The following is a 17,439-nucleotide window of genomic DNA, read 5'->3' on the forward strand; positions in this document are numbered from 1 at the left end:
AAATTATGGAACAGTTTTTGTGAATAAAGCAGCAGCAATAAATGAATCCTTCGTAGTTTCAGATAGCTGTGTCTTTGTAGGAACTAGACAGGATTACTTCTGAGTTCTGTGTTATATAGTGAACAGGAATAATATGCTTGTAGAAGAGAAGAATAGTGTGTTTGTTCATGTATTCTCGTCGTAAATTCAAGGTGAAAATTTTTATAAATGAATTTAATCATATGGAAGACTTTTTATAGTACACTGTTAAATCTGTATCCTGAAGTATAAGAAGTTACCTCACCGGCGTTGAGTTGGGAGGCGTATTGTGAATGAACACGAATAGAATACCATCTTTGGTACCATACTTCTAGCACACCATATTTTTCGAATTTTTGTTCTCTAGTGAGTGGCATATTTTTTGGGGTATACCCCTAAACCGGCAGACGAACGCATAGCTTCCCAGTGGTCTAACATACTTAGAAACAATAAAACACTGGAATTCAGTTTACCTTATTTCATTTGCTACTAGACATTTGTGCATTTGGTCCTGTGGTTAGCACTCTTGCTCTAGGACCTCGAGTTCGACATATGCGATAATGATTCGAGACCTACCGACTTCACGTTCCGTATTTTATGATAACTTAAAAAAAAGGGGCTTGTCTGTAAAGTCGGTTTACGGACGATAATTTTACGTGATAACGTCATAAAAAACATTGATGAAAAATTGCATACTATTTAATTTTCAAATATTATTTACAGTTTTTGCAAATTTTAATTTAAATAAATTGTTTAAATATAATCACGAACAATTAGTTAAAAAGCCCGCCTTAACCTGTTTGATAATATAGGATTTTCTCGCACGGTGGTTGGCCGGTTCTTGCACGCTCGGCTCAAGCGGAACGTGACAATGAGTCATGCTTTTTCGGGCGTGCAGCCGGCGTTCATCGATTTATAAGACGTTATCACGTCAGAATACAAAACATAGTTCCTGTAGCGTCTCGAAGTGGTATAACCTAGAACTGTCTGTAGTGGAAACTAACTCTGCCTAGCGACAAACATTGGAGTCAAACTGGTGGCCATGACATCACACAACCTAGCACCAACACCAGGCGATCTCTGCAGACAAAATCTAGTGAGGGTGGGGCAGGGTAGGTGTGGGTGGTCAGGAAGGCGTACCATCATTAATTCATTGTATATTTGCAGTGCACCATAATTTCTCATCCCTTCACTGTCTTCGTATGACAATTTCTATTGCAGTTTACCATGATTCCTGTACGGCACACCATAATTATAGTATGTAGCTACAATAGAAACGAGTTCATAATGTTCTTCTCCATTACTAAAAGCTACTAAGAGCTACAAGATATTTCACTTATGTCTTTCAAGAAAAAATATATGTCCTCCCTAACGCAATACCAGTTTAATTAAAGGCAATGTTAAATATCTAGACTGTTTTTATATAATATTTTTTAAATAAATTTATTGTATTATTATGTAATTAAACTAATATTTAGTTATTTATTCATTGTGTCTTTTTATATATTATGAAATCCCAATTGTAACACAGGCGAGAGCTGAACTTGACCATCAATAGATAAATTAATAAACCAAAAAAAAATCGTTTATTAACTAGTACTATCGTGCATTTTAAGGGTCTAAACATGAGCACTTCAAGAATCATCTTGACGTGTTGACAAAACCTTCAAATCTTGTTAAGTCTCAGTCAAAACACACCTTTTCCTTCACGGTGCCTGTTTACCCAGTTCACAACACAACACGTTATACGAACATCGTTTCAAGTTGATGTTTAATTTTCATAATTTGGCTTCGTTTAAGCACAGTACGTTATTAAATGGAGCTCCTGAAGTTAAGAGTGAATGACTGATACGTGCCAGCGTCGTTTAGCATTAAATTAATATTTTGGAATCCCTTAATCTATAGTACTACTGTTAATATACACAATGTAAATAACTTAATATGTGATCTCTGGCGTAACGAAGGCAAAGTTAAAATATATAAGAAAAATTGGTTGTCTGTAAAGTCGGTTTACGGACGATAGTTTAACGTGACAACGTCATAACCAAACATTGATAAAATGATTGCATACTTTTATGAATAAAATTGAATCATTTTTATTGAATTATCACTATTTTGTATGGATACAAAGAAGGAGTGAAATGAAATGTATAATTTAATTGATAAATTTACTTTTATTTGCAATCATTAATTCAAATATGTTTATTACTGTAACAACCAGATTATTTTAACTATAACTTTTATACATGCTTGTTATTTAACTTCTTCCAATCTGTGTTATTCTGTTAAGGATAGGACGATGATAGGAAAAGTAGGAAACGAATAGGAGTGTTTCAAGTAAGATGTGAAGGAAAATGGCTTACCCAACACCAAGATGCATTCAACAATAATATATTTGCGCCACGGACTCTGCAGCAATGCTAGGAGAAACGGGTAAGCAAAGAGCAATGAAAATGTTACATTGAAATGCATTAAAACAGAATTACGCCACGGAATCGGTGGCAATGCTAGGAGGTTCAGGTTAGCAAAGAGCAATATAAAATAAACGTAACGAGACACAGCGAAACGGGACAATGTGCGTAAAAGGACACTTTTTCGTGCGTGCAGCCGGCGTTAATCAATTTATTAGAAGTTGTCACGTCAAAAATAAATAGTTTTAGTGACAAGAAATCTTTTGAAACAAATATGGCGTCTTTCGGTTTCATATTTATCCCCCTTACTACTTGTGGCAGCCACGTATTTCAGTTCCCATCGGCCTGTTGTTCTGTCTGGCGGTGGAAGGTTCAGCAGTGTTCGTGGCGGGGAAGCTATCGGGGCTTGTAAACGTCCTCAGTCATCTGACTGCGAAACAAACACAATGCTCTGGTGCCGGTTCGAGTATTTGCATCCCTGTCAGAGCAGGGCAGGAGGGGGAAGTGTAAGGCGGGTTCTCGTCCCCTTCCCCTCGCCCGCACGCACCTCCGCAGATTCTTGCAGCAGTTGATCCGCACACTTCACTTTCTTTAATTAGTTCCTCTCCCGGGAGGCCGCGCCAGCAATTTGTCATTGTAATCTATTTTTCAAGCCCCGCGCCTCGTGGGAGGAAGACTTCCATCACAAGCGGATACTGATACTCGCCCGCCACCCCCCCCTCCCGTGTCTGCGCCCTTTCAGGGTGGAGCAGGAGTCGTCTTACAGATCTTACAGTCCAGAGCCCAGCATCTGAGCTAGACTTGGAAGACAGGTCCCCTCCGCTCTGTCCGACTTGCGGACCGCCAACTGCCCGCGCGAGTCAGTGGGCGGTGTTTCACAGGACCCCACCAGTGCGTGCTGACTTCGGAAACTGGTGACCACCGAGGTCTGCCAACAGACAGGCTTCAACCGACTAACTTGTCAATCCGGTTAGGAATACCAGGACCGAGCCCCCAGATGTGATTGACACTACACCCCCCCTCAGAGTACACCATTTAGAGCGGAGGACGAGGATGGTTCTTCAACCAGGGTGATCGGCACAGACACTCCAGGAGCCAGGCATGATTCCCAAAGACAGTCAGAATAGAACACGACTGGACAGAGACGCAGCTACACATACTCTCCTGGTACACCATTTCACAAGCGGATACAGGCCGAGCGCGGAGGCCGGGAACAGAACATCTACTCCCGGTGCTCACGAAACAAACTGAAAATAAAATGTGCGACATGCAGTTTCCCGCCTGAGGCAGGGTCTGCATGGATGGACACTCTCAGCAGCCGGCTGCCCTACCCGAGGGACACAACTGTTGTTCCGGCCAGCCTGGAGAGTGCGTGAGGTGAGTTAATGTGGAGTGCGGAGCAGCGACGGAATGAATTGGTGGGGGAAACGGGAACACTCCGAGAAAACCCACAGGCCACGGCAACGTCCGCCACGTTTCCCAATTGCTAGGACCGGAAAAATTCGCGTTTTCAATGACTTCTAGGTTAGACTCCATGATCCTCTATGTACTTGTGCAGATTAAACCTGCTGATTGGCTACTAACTCGTGACACGTGTTAACTGGGAAGCTTGTGATTCAATACTTCTTCTGCCGAACGTATTTCATTGGTCCAGAGTCCTTCAGATAAACTGTGGCCAAATGACTGAAGCAGCAAGAAAGGCAAATGTATTTGGATTCTATCCTATCGCGAAATGAACCCGCGAATTTTTCCGGTCTCTTACCAATTGCTGAACTCTGGGTTCGACTGTAGGTCGCCTTGGTATTCCCGTTACTGAGTGGGTATCGAATGCACTGTGGTCGAAAGGTTAGGGCAGCGGCCTGGTCGGGTGGGGGCACTAAGGGCGACACTGGTTCACGCAACAAGCGCCTCTACGCCTCTATGAGCCACGCACAGAACAGTGTTCGTGCCGGTAATGCTCCTCTGTGAGAATTGTAGCAGGACCCTAACATATAATAATGGAAAATTAAAAGATAAATTCTCCATGAACGTCCCTATACCATTTAAAATACTCTCTGTTGAATTTTTGATACCTTAAATGTCCGTAAAAACACCAGTTTTAGCCATTTTCATTGTCCAAAAAATACACGTTGTATAAGAAAACTTGTATATATACACGCAATGGCTCTTAAATGATAATAATAATCAGATACAGTTAGTAATTGGCGGGTTGACACCCGGAACTCTGCACGCCATTGGGCCACCTAGCCAGACCACCGCATTAACACACTTGACTAATAAACATGAGACAATAAATTCCTTACTATGCTAATTCACTAATTATATTTGAAAGATTTGTTCAATGGGAGTGCATGACTTAATGTAAGCTTTTGGACATACGCCATTGCTAAGCACATGTATGTCTGTAGAAGAAAACAACAAAAAACACAAAAGACAAAAAACACAAATTACCTAAAACATTGCTGTTGTCAACAGGATATAAACACCACATAATATTCCATAACAAGAATATGGTAAACAAACAAAGAAAAACAAAGGAAAATTGACTAACCGGACGAAAAAACCCCCACAAATGATGACAGCACAAAAATTTTAAACCCAATAAATAAAAAAATTCAATATTTTTGTGCTGTCATCATTTCTTGTTTTTTTTTTTCGTTCTGTTAGTCAACTTTTCTTTGTTTTTCTTTGTTTGTTTACCATATTTTTGTTATGGAATATAATGTGGTGTTTATATCCTGTTGACAACAGCAATTTTTTGCTTAATTTGTGTTTTTGTCTTTTGTGTTTTTTGTAGTTTTCTTCTACAGACATACAAGTGGTGAGGTGGTGGGGTGTTGGAGTGGCGGAGTGGTGGAGTGGCGGAGTGGCGGAGTGGCGGAGTGGCGGAGTGGCGGAGTGGGCACCCACCGTCGTCAGCCTCCTGCTTGGGCGGCAGCTCCAGCGGCGAGCTGATCATGGCAGAGTGGTACCTGGGGCTCAGCCCCATCGCCAGCGACACGGGCGGTCTGCAACACGCCCGCCACCACAACCATGTACACGCACTCCACAACAACCCTGTTCATTGCCGCAACAACAACCATGCACACGCCTGCCAACACAACCATGTACACGCACTCCACCACAACCCTGTTCATTGCCGCAACAACAACCATGCACACGCCTGCAACCACAACCATGTACACGCACTCCACCACAACCCTGTTCATTGCCGCAACAACAACCATGCACACGCCTGCCACCACAACCATTTACACGCACTCCACAACAACCCTGTTCATTGCCGCAACAACAACCATGCACACGCCTGCCACCACAACCATGTACACGCACTCCACAACAACCCTGTTCATTGCCGCAACAACAACCATGCACACGCCTGCCAACACAACCATGTACACGCACTCCACCACAACCCTGTTCATTGCCGCAACAACAACCAGGCACACGCCTGCAACCACAACCATGTACACGCACTCCACCACAACCCTGTTCATTGCCGCAACAACAACCATGCACACGCCTGCCAGCACAACCATGTACACGCACTCCACCACAACCCTGTTCATTGCCACAACAACAACCATGCACACGCCTGCCACCACAACCATGTACACGCACTCCACCACAACCCTGTTCATTGCCGCAACAACAACCATGCACACGCCTGGAACCACAACCATGTACACGCACTCCACCACAACCCTGTTCATTGCCGCAACAACAACCATGCACACGCCTGCCACCACAACCATGTACACGCACTCCACCACAACCCTGTTCATTGCCGCAACAACAACCATGCACACGCCTGCCACCACAACCATGTACACGCACTCCACCACAACCCTGTTCATTGCCGCAACAACAACCATGCACACGCCCGCAAACACAACCATGTACACGCACTCCACCACAACCCTGTTCATTGCCGCAACAACAACCATGCACACGCCTGCCACCACAACCATGAACACGCACTCCACCACAACCCTGTTCATTGCCGCAACAACAACCTTGCACACGCCCGCAAACACAACCATGTACACGCACTCCACCACAACCTTGTTCATTGCCGCAACAACAACCATGCACACGCCTGCAACCACAACCATGTACACGCATTCCACCACAACCCTGTTCATTGCCGCAACAACAACCATGCACACGCCTGCCACCACAACCATGTACACGCACTCCACCACAACCCTGTTCATTGCCGCAACAACAACCATACACACGCCTGCCACCACAACCATGAACACGCACTCCACCACAACCCTGTTCATTGCCGCAACAACAACCATGCACACGCCTGCCACCACAACCATGTACACGCACTACACCACAACCCTGTTCATTGCCGCAACAACAACCATGCACACGCCTGCCACCACAACCATGTACACGCACTCCACCACAACCCTGTTCTTTGCCGCAACAACAACCATGCACACGCCTGCCACCACAACCATGTACACGCACTCCACAACAACCCTGTTCATTGCCGCAACAACAACCATGCACACGCCTGCCACCACAACCATGTACACGCACTACACCACAACCCTGTTCATTGCCGCAACAACAACCATGCACACGTCTGCCACCACAACCATGTACACGCACTCCACCATAACCCTGTTCATTGCCGCAACAACAACTATGCACACGCCTGCAACCACAACACTGTACACGCCCGTAACACACTCTGGGTCGTGGACAGAGGGTGTTTCCGGTTCGTACAAGAGCTTGTAGTCCAGTCGTGGCTCCAGTAGCCATTCACTACTTCTCAAATTTCACAGTTCAGCAAGCGTATGGCGTACAATATTTATGCAACACAGCAACACATTTCATTATTGAAAAAAACTATTCGGATAGTAAAATTTTCAAAGTTAACTAAGAAAATAAAAAAATTATTTTTCCGTTTGAAATTTTTATTAAATTTTATAATTAATCTATAGTTGCTTCGCATTATATATTTCTAATGATGTATATGTTTTTAGAGATTTTGCTATATTAAGTTAGTCCACCCCGAGAGGACCCTAGTCCACCCCGAGAAGACCCTAGTTCACCAGGGAGGACCCTAGTCCACACCGGGTGGGCCCTAGTCCACCCCGGGAGGACCCAGGCCCGGGGGCAAAGCCCCTGAGCCGTGGCGTGACAGCTGAAGACGCGCCGGCCCGTAATGAGCGCACGGCCGGGAGATAGGACTCGCAATTGGTCCCTGGACAGTTGCCCCCCGCGAGCAGGCGCAGTATCATGCCGGCCCTAATCCCCTCTCGCGCAGTCACAACCCTCAACCCTCAACCCTCAGCCCCTCAACCCAGGGCAGGGGTCCTAAATCGAATCTAAACACCTCCCCTTGGGGTGGTTGGGTCGGGAGGGAGCAACAGATGTGGCCCCCGCTGGGAGCCCTCCAGACACCCGCTACCAACTGCGCGCCTCTTCATGAGCCATCTTCCCTCCGGCTGTGGCCCAGCGACCACCAGTGGCACCCCTCGAGTGCTCCATCGCTGGCAGATACTGCTGGTCCGAGTTTCAGTGCAGCAAGGGTTTGGTACTTACTTCACCAACATATTCCTTATGTAAACTACTTCTCAAGCCAAAGTGTGTATTTGTTGAAACACCATTCGTAAACAAAACAAATAAGTCAAGGTTTACAACAGCTGATTTGGGAAATATTGATGGTCTCACTTAAAATATAACAGAATTGTTCTACAAAGTGTAATAAAACATTGCTGCGAAGTCTCCAACAATTAAATAATGACACCAAAAGATTAACGGCGTATCAATAAGCAACAAATGGACGACAGTCCAGCTTGGTGTAAACCGTTGTCTGCTATAAATCAAATTCTTATTTCGTGTGATTGTATATGCGTGTGTGTGTAAGAGAACGGATGTTTTCAACTCCACTGCGAGTGTTGGTTGGTGGACCATCGAGTGTGTAGTAGGAGATCTACAGTTTTTCGAGGACAATAAAAGTGTATGGTAATGGAGTACCTCGTTATTTCGAGGCTAATAAAAGTGTTTCAGAAGGAAAACAATGATGCTTAGGGGGCTCTGTAGGTCTTAGTAGGAGGATCACGTCGTTTCGAGGCCACTATCCCGAGTAAGTAGAAATATGAGTGTGTTTCTAGGCTACTGAAGGTATGTGACTAGAAGGAAAAAAAGGGGCTTGTTTGTAAAGTCGGTTTACGGACGATAATTTTACGTGATAACGTCATAACAAAACATTGATGAAAAATTGCATACTTTTTAATTTAAAAATATTATTTAGTTTTTTGCAAATTTTAATTTTATTTATTTGTTTATATATAATCACAAACAATTAGTTAAAAAAGACCGCCTTAACCTGTTTGGTATTATAGAAGATTTTATCGCACCGTGGTTGGCCGGTTCTTGCACGCTCGGCTCAGGTGTAACGTGACAATGAGTCATGCTTTCTCGTGCGTGCAGCCGGCGTTCATCGATTTAATAAGACGTTATCACGTCAAAAGGTATTTCTGAGTGGGAGGAGTTTCGCGTGTAAGTAGAGATATGAGGGTGGTTCTAGGCCACTGAAAGTGTGTGAGTAGAAGGATAAAGGTGTTTCGGAGCCACTGTGTGTTTGAGTGGGAGGAGATGCGCTGGGCCCGGCGACACGGAACTAACTCCCTGCCGCGCGGCGCGGAGGAGTCAGCGCCTTGCTTTGACTGCGGCGAGTCAGCTGTAAGCGCCCGCTTTGACCGCGGTCAAAGGTAACAGCCCGGAGCTGAGGGCGCGCTAGCGTGTCGCCATCAGCCACCCACGCCGCGCCAAGCGACCAGGCACTCAGCAGCTCTATCTCTGGCAGGACACGCCCAGCTAACAAGTCACGTAACTGCAAGGTTTCCTTTTTATTTGACGTGATAACGTCTTATAAATCGTTGAACGCCGACTGCACGCACGGAAAAGCATGACTCATTGTCATGTTCCGCCTGAGCCGAGCGTGCATGAACCGGCCAGCCTCCGTGCGAGAAAAACCTTCTATAATATCAAACAGGTTAAGGTGGGCTTTTTAAAATCAGCAATTATAAAAAATTGATTTATTTGTCTAATTTCATTTCAAATTAACAATTTATTGACATTGATTTTATTTCAGTTTATTTCTATAACTAATTGTTCGTGATTATATTTAAACAATTTTTTTTATATTAAATTTTCAAAAACTGTAAATAATGTTTAAAAATTAAAATGTATGCAATTTTTCATCAATGTTTTATGACGTTATCACGTAAAATTATCGTCTGTAAACCGAATTTACAGACAGCCCCCTTTTTTTGTCATTACACTTGGAACGCATAACGACAAAATAAATAAACAAATATATATATATATATATATATATATATATATATATATATATCTGTCCAATATAATGTAACTATCCGTCCTATTTTTTTATGTATTTATGAAAATTACACATTTTTAATATTATCAACTTATTGTTATTAGTATAAGTGAGTGATAATGTTATGTAGGCATACTCATCAGTAGAGAGATTGGCCTATTTGACTACTTTGACTGCTTATTTCCGACAGAATTATTTTAAGAATTTTTTTTTTGTTATTTTATGTTTGACTTTCATATTTTTGTGGAGAAAACGTTATAACGTGATGTAACTTTTTTGTTACGTGAATGGTTTTTTCAAAAAATTTAACTTTTTGTTTGCACATTAAGATATTGGTGTGTATTGGAATTTTATATACATTATTTTATATCAGTTTATTGCTGTAACATTTTATTATATTTATTAGTTTTAATGATATAAAAAAACTAAATGTTACTTTTAAATTTTATAAAGTAGTCAAGACTTATGGTATTTCTTGTCAAAATCCAATCTTTGTTTTGAAAATAAGTTATATATATTAATTTTATTTTATAAATAAGCTCAAGTCTAGGCCTATCTTGTATTTATATTTTAAATGACATTTTAAAAATATGATTTTATTAAAATTGTGTGGTAATAGAAATGATTTTATCTGGTATTACCTATCAGTTGTATACACCATTTTATAATGTCTTGTATACATTTATTTCCATGATCATTAGTTATGAGGACAGTAACTCGTATGAAATTGTGAGAAGAGGCAATTGCTGGACAAACGGATCAATTCCAGTCAAGTGAAAATGCAAAATGACTGTCGTAATCACAGATATGCAAGTTTTTGTAAATCTTGTGTCTGTGCCCCAAATACAACACAGACTATGTTTTTCATGTCAAGTGTCCAAACATGTATTTAGAAAACTAAACATTTAAGATATTCTAAATACAACTGAATGTAAGTTGGCATCTGCTCTATTAATAGAATAGGTAAGTATAAACTCAGAGTATCTACTCGCGCTGAATGTGGTAAATTTTGATAAAAGGAAATAACAACCATGTTTAATTTAGCGCCGTAACTTTCGCCCCTCACTGTAGCGTGCAAAAATTCACTCTAAGCTTATCACCAAAATCAACAGTACGCAGAAAGTATACCTAACGTTTCAAAATATGATTAAGAGTGACTCTACAATGTTCCAATACTTGGAGAGGATAGCCGAGATATAGGCTATCAAAACATATTCACCGATTATGAATCATCACCTGAAAATCAAAATGTATTTTAATTAGATTTATTTATTTATTATTAAAGAAGGTGGACATATATGAATATCATCTTATAATTTCCGTTTTATATATAACTATGTTATTTACATAAACATTTAATCAACACCCTTGTATTGCTTTTTTTGGAACACGGAGGAAATGGGTGTACGATAAGCCATTTTATATAAATAAAACAGTACTGATTTATGTTTATTATTATAAATGATTTTATTCTTGAAACCAATCATATTATTTTATGAACAGTGAAAAGTTCTGCTTTAAGGTATTGTTTTCTTCAACGAAATAGTTTAATAGTAGTCTTTAGAATGTAACTGATTCCATTCGTGAATATCGGTCTAGTTCGCTACTCTCAGCTCCATGATGAATACAGCATTCCCCTTCGCATGTCTCTGAGATTATCGGCCAATATGTATTGCACAGGAATTGTATGTATAAATAAAAAAAATCTTTTCTGAAAAAAAATTAGTCAAATTTTGCTGTATCTGTGATAAAAACGCATCCAAAGCGAATTGATATCAAGAGTTAGAGTTACCTTGTGGTATTGTAGGAGTTTATAGTTTTATTCATTTCTAATGGCGAGAAATATTTTCAGCACATAATGTTAAACAGCGCATATTGTTATTTATTTATTTCTAGGGGCTACGGTGAGATCACCTTTCTCCCACCAGAGTGTTCAACACATGTTGAACCACCTTTGCTTTCTTCGCTATCAATAACATTATTGCACTAGTTTATTCACAATGATGCTTTAACCAAGAAAGTGAGAAGTTGTAGAGTAGTTGTGTGATCATTTTACAATAATTCAACAATTGAAGTAAAAAGAGAATCATCCTTTACTCACTTTTCCCATCTGGATGACAAGAAATTTTTCGATTTAAAGATGGTAATTGCTTGCTGGGGTTAAAAAAAAATCAATGTTTAAAATACACTCACTTCGTGATGACATTATTACTACTCTTCCAAATAAGTTTTTTTAAGTTATTAAACAAACTTTTACCATCAACATTTATGTAACTACAATTTGTTTCGATAATAATTGCTAACCGGAAGGAATTAAACTAAAGAACAGGCACCCAGACTATGTAGTAATACAGTATAATACAGTATATCACACGGCACATTCTGTAATTCAGCACATATCGAGCCGCTCCGGCATACTTTCAGTACTTTCAGTTCTTATTTCAGTGCCGTGTTTCCTGTATTGTAGCAGGTTACATTTCACAGGTATTGCACCGCAATAATTTTTGGAAGAATGCCAAATGCTCATTCGTATTTTTTTCTTTGCAATGGAGCAGTTAGTTAAAACATCTTTAGATTAAATTGTTCTGTATATTAATTTTCCTTTGGTATTAATTTCATAAAATACACATTGACCTTGGACGACCCGGCACGAAGGCGGCATCTGTACCTCCGAGGTCGCCGGTGCAGGGTGGTGCAGGATGGTGCAAAGTGGTGCAGGGTAGGTGCAAGAAGGTGCACGGAGGTGCAGGGTTTTGCATTGAGGGTGCAGGGTGGTGCAGGGAGGGTGCAGGGAGGTGCAGGGTTGTGCAGCGGGGTGCATGGAGGGTGCAGGGAGGTGCAGGGTGGTGCAGGGTGGTGCAGGGAGGGTGCAGGGAGGTGCAGGGGCACTCACCCGAACACGCCGACGGCGACGGCGGCCTCGCGCAGGGCTCGCTCCTGGTCCATCTCCACCAGCGCCTCGGGCCTGATGGTCGCCGTGTTGCGCGGCTGCCGCTCGTTCTGCACCGCTGCCGACAGCAACAAGGCGTACACACACTCGCCACCTGCTCCCGGGTGTAGGACCACCGCCATATATTACATAACTACATAGATAGACTATATATCGGCCTCATTTATACAGCAGTGCTGTTTTGGCTGCAGTCCGAAAATTTATGATCTATATTGGTGCAAAATTTAATCTTGGCATTGGTGTCTATTCTCCAATAAACGGCTGACTTGTCTAAAAAAAACGTAGTTACTAACTAGCTCTGGACGCGAATGGTTACCTGAGTGAAATTAATGTCAACTTATTCTTATTTCGTAAAAAATAAAGATTCTTAATTAAATGTTACAATTTTTTTTAATTCAGGCGTAGAATTTCGTAAATATTGTATATTTATCATTTATCATTAGTGCCATGGTTATTTCTCAAATTCTCTGGCTAGTAACGGATATGATTTCCCATATAAAAACCATTTATAATTTAAAGATCCATATTTCGTCTGTAAGCTCATTGATTATTTTCTGCTTGATATCAACAAGAAAAGTACAGATGTATTTTGAGACACATAAAGTATGTAGATAATAGTAGTCTTTCAACGTTCCACGAAATGCAGATTTCTTCAAGTGGAATCCATTATCATTTACGTTTAATGCATCAAGCACAGTCTTAGGTTTAGATTAATGTCCAGACATTATTGCAATTTGTTGAAAACATCAGTTTTTGAGCTTGTACACATACGAGTCTCCAATCTAAAGCGAGCAGTTGAAATGATTTTTACAAATTTCCCGAATTTATAGCTTAATTAATACAAATTTCCAAGAAGGCCACCAATATGTCATCATCGGCTTACTGGAAGCTGTAGACTATGAACCTAAACTGCTTTTATTGAATAAAAAATTTCATGTGAAATTATTTTTTGTACCTATTGATAAATTATAAAACCAAGAACAGGAACTGATTGAATCATTCAGTATATTGATTACAGATTTTGAAAATGAATTTGGAATGTTCCCTAATTTTTAGCTAAATAAATACAGATTTACAAGATGACGATTAAATGTCAAGATGGCGGACTTCATGTTAATATATAATTACTGCTCTCTAGTGAGTAAAAATTAAAATAACAACATGCAAGAATCTCTAGCAGACGAACACAATATGGTGGCCTCCAGCAGACGAAATCAAGATGGCGGGCGAGACGCCATACTATCTGGCAAAATATCTACCTTGGTATTAGTGGTGGGAGGTCAGTCTGTCGTTGGCTTCCATGGAGTTTTTGTTCTTGCCGGGTTCGAACCGAAGACTTTATGATGTAAGTGGGGTTTTTATTTAAAATTCTATTAATATTAAATTTTAATAATTTTTTATAAATTTTAAATTTTTTCCCAATTTTTTGATAATAATTACAAATTTTCAAGATGGCTGCCGTGACGTCATAATCAAAGATGGCGGGAAGTTTTTTACTAAAATTTTTATTAATTTTAAAATATTTTTCCCGATATCGTAGCATAATTAATACGGATTTTCAAGAAGGCGGTCATAACGTAAAATGCAACGGTGACGTCATAATTCAAAATGGTGGCCATGCCATCCTAATTGGCAAAGTCAATGAATGACTTTTTATTTTTAATTTATTTTTAAATGTTTGGGTATCTTAAGCGGAATTTCTTTTTCCAAAAACTGGACATTTTGGAATATTTTTGGCGTATTTCGGATAAATTTTGGCAAATTTCGAGTGATTTTTGGTAAATTATATAAAATTTTGAATCTTAAGGTCAACGGTCAAGGTTAAGGTCATCCAAGATGGCGGTCGGCTCCTAGGCTCCTCAGCCTGAATCCTGTCCCAGGGAGAACTACTTACTGTATACTACTATTTCTTTTGCATATTGAGTACTGACTTGGACTGACTGAATTAGGAACAGGTTTGTACATCATTAAATTTTCTTTGTCAATGAGGTTATCTTTGACTACCTCAGAAACGTGTCTGGTTAAGGGTGGTCCAATCTATAAGCTTGTAAATATACTGGTATGAAATTTCATCTAAATCAGTTCAGCAACAGAAATGTTATAAGGGGTGGGTAACTCACCCGCATACAAACAGGCTCAAGCTCAAACACATTAATGTAATCTCATAAGGATATTATTGTCCCTCGGAAAATAGGCTGAAAATCAGGGAATTATGGAAATAATTGGCCATGGCGTATAGTAAAGAATCATCTATGCTAATTCCTGGAATGATTCCGGGAAACCATTAAAAATACGTATAAGGGTGGCAATATTGGAATTCAAACCAGGAAATATAATGTTTTCACATTGCGCCAAAGCATTTCTTTTTCCTTCTAGCCAAGTATACCATAGAGATTGTTGCTATGGACATTAATTACACAAATTCGTGGGCTCAGTAACCTCTAGGATAGTATCCACATATGCAGAAATATAGTCACTGCTCATTGGCTTATAACTTAATAAATAGGGACCGGAAAAATTCGCGTTTTCAATGACCTCTGGGATAGACTCCATGATCCTCTATGTACTTGTGCAGATTACACCTGCTGATTGGCTACTAACTAGTGACACGTGTTAACTGGGAAGCTTGTGATTCGATACTTCTTCTGTCGAAGGTTTTTCATTGGTCCAGAGTCCTTCAGATAAATTGTGGCCCAATCACTGAAGCAGCAAGAAAGGCATATGTATTTGGATTCTAGCCTATCGCGAAATGAACCCGCGAATTTTTAAGGTCTCTATTAATAAATATCTTATCAGTACCACATGTGGTTCAAATCGTGTTATTTGTTGAGTGTTTCTCACTGGCTTCTAGTCTTCCACAACACTGTAAGCCAAACCCAGACACGTGCCAAATATAAAATTGTTTGATATTTTGGCCTATCACCAGTAACTGTAAAACATAGCAATTTAATCTCGTGGGAGCTTAAATTCAAATAACCAATAATTGCCTGTTGTGTACTTCTCTGTCATGCTCAGAAACCCATTGAGTTATACCTCAACCAGATGTTTGACGAATCACAGTCACCCAGTTAAGACAGCAAACAATAAGGATTTAAGGTATGGTGAAATTTATCATATATTTTATTCAGCACGCAAATTTGTCCAGGCCCTACCTGTCCGGAAATAAACCATTTAATTTTTCGGTTCGCCAAAAATCTGTAATTTACTGGGACTTGCAAACTTCTCGTTATTGCCAAGTGACAGCCTATATTGCCAAATTATGTACTTTTAAATGTCCTATGTATAGAGACCTGCAAAATTCGCGGGTTCATTTCGCGATAGGATAGAATCCAAATACATTTGCTTTTCTTGCTGCTTCAATGATTGTGCCACAGTTTATCTGAATGACTCTGAACCAATGAAAAACGTTCGACAGAAGAAGTATTGAATCACAAGCTTCCCAGTTAACACGTGTCACGAGTTAGTAGCCAATCAGCAGGTGTAATCTGCACAAGTACATAGAGATCATGGAGTCTATCCTAGAGGTAATTGTAAACGCGAATTTTTCCGGTCCCTACCTATGTAAAGGGCCATGAATTTTTCGCGAAAATATTTCGCAAATAGCCGTGTGTTAAAACATCTTAGAATCGCCTGTGTTTTGTGATTTGATGAGATTCCTTTCAGGATCAAATTCGTCCCAACACACGAATCAGAGGCCTTCAGTGCGGAAGCAAAACTCGTCCCGAATAGCTCGGTCAAATAAAGCGATGTGTTTTCTTGCAGAAGATTACCAATCACAAGAAAAGGAACGCTGGTGCAGTCTATTGAACGTTCAGATCTTTACATGGCCGTATCTGCCTCATTGGAAAATGGTATTTGACATGCACTAAATGTATAGAAGCCGGTAATTGTCAAACAGAATTATAAATTCGGTTCTAATAATGTGCGACCTTGAAAAAAGGGCACGTTTATGGAATCTAACCTGGCACAAGAAAAAAATATCAATTTTTTTTATTTCTTTACTATTGTTACTTAGAGGATTCTTGTAGCTTCACACAACTAAGAAACATACGTAGGGGCAGGAATTTTTCGCGAATAAATCTGAACGCCTATTAGACTGCAACAAGGTATATCCACACCAGCGGTTACTTCCTTGTGATTGGCGGCCGTCTGCGAGAGAAGTCGTTGCCTTATTTGGCCGAGCCACTCAGGACGCGATTGCTTCCGCGCTGAAGCACTGTGATTGGTGTTGTGACAATCGACGTGGAACTGAAGAAACTCACCCAACCACGAAACACAGACGATGATACAGTGTTTTAACTTTCAACTAGTCTAGGAATCTTTTCGCGAAATATGCATGTCCCTATACATGAGTAGATATGTTCATTAACTGAAAACATTGTCAGAGTTATTTATTGTAATTTTTGGATTGGTTTGCGCACGATTGCATTAAAATTTCTTCTACTTGTTTGTTTACAGCTGAGTGTCGTGTCAGGAAGACTGTCGTCCAGCCATTCCAGAACAGCCAGTTTCGCAGATTTGTATAACTTCTGACCGGAATTAATGTGATTAGGCGTTTGGGTTTTGCAATGTCGTTATTGGTTTCCAGTGGTGCGGGCGAATCTAAACTACCTGTTGTCCAGTGAGACCCAGAGGGGATGTATGACTAGAGACCGGAAAAATTCGCACATTCATTTGGCAATAGACTA

At 40.6% G+C, this 17,439-nt stretch overlaps 1 protein-coding gene across 1 annotated transcript in view; it reads right to left on the reverse strand.

Annotated features, from left to right (window-relative positions):
- Window positions 1–17,439, reverse strand: part of LOC134539896 (photoreceptor-specific nuclear receptor-like) — a 172,347-nt gene that overhangs the window by 45,852 nt on the left and 109,056 nt on the right. The window contains exons 5-6 of the mRNA XM_063382245.1: window positions 12,695–12,809; window positions 5,340–5,437 (exon numbers count right to left, since the gene is read on the reverse strand). Coding sequence (XP_063238315.1) covers window positions 5,340–5,437; window positions 12,695–12,809 — 213 coding nt within the window. The remainder of the gene's footprint in view (window positions 1–5,339; window positions 5,438–12,694; window positions 12,810–17,439) is intronic.

Source organism: Bacillus rossius, chromosome 16 (assembly GCF_032445375.1).
Source record: "Bacillus rossius redtenbacheri isolate Brsri chromosome 16, Brsri_v3, whole genome shotgun sequence".
NCBI classification, from domain to species: Eukaryota; Metazoa; Arthropoda; class Insecta; order Phasmatodea; family Bacillidae; genus Bacillus; species Bacillus rossius.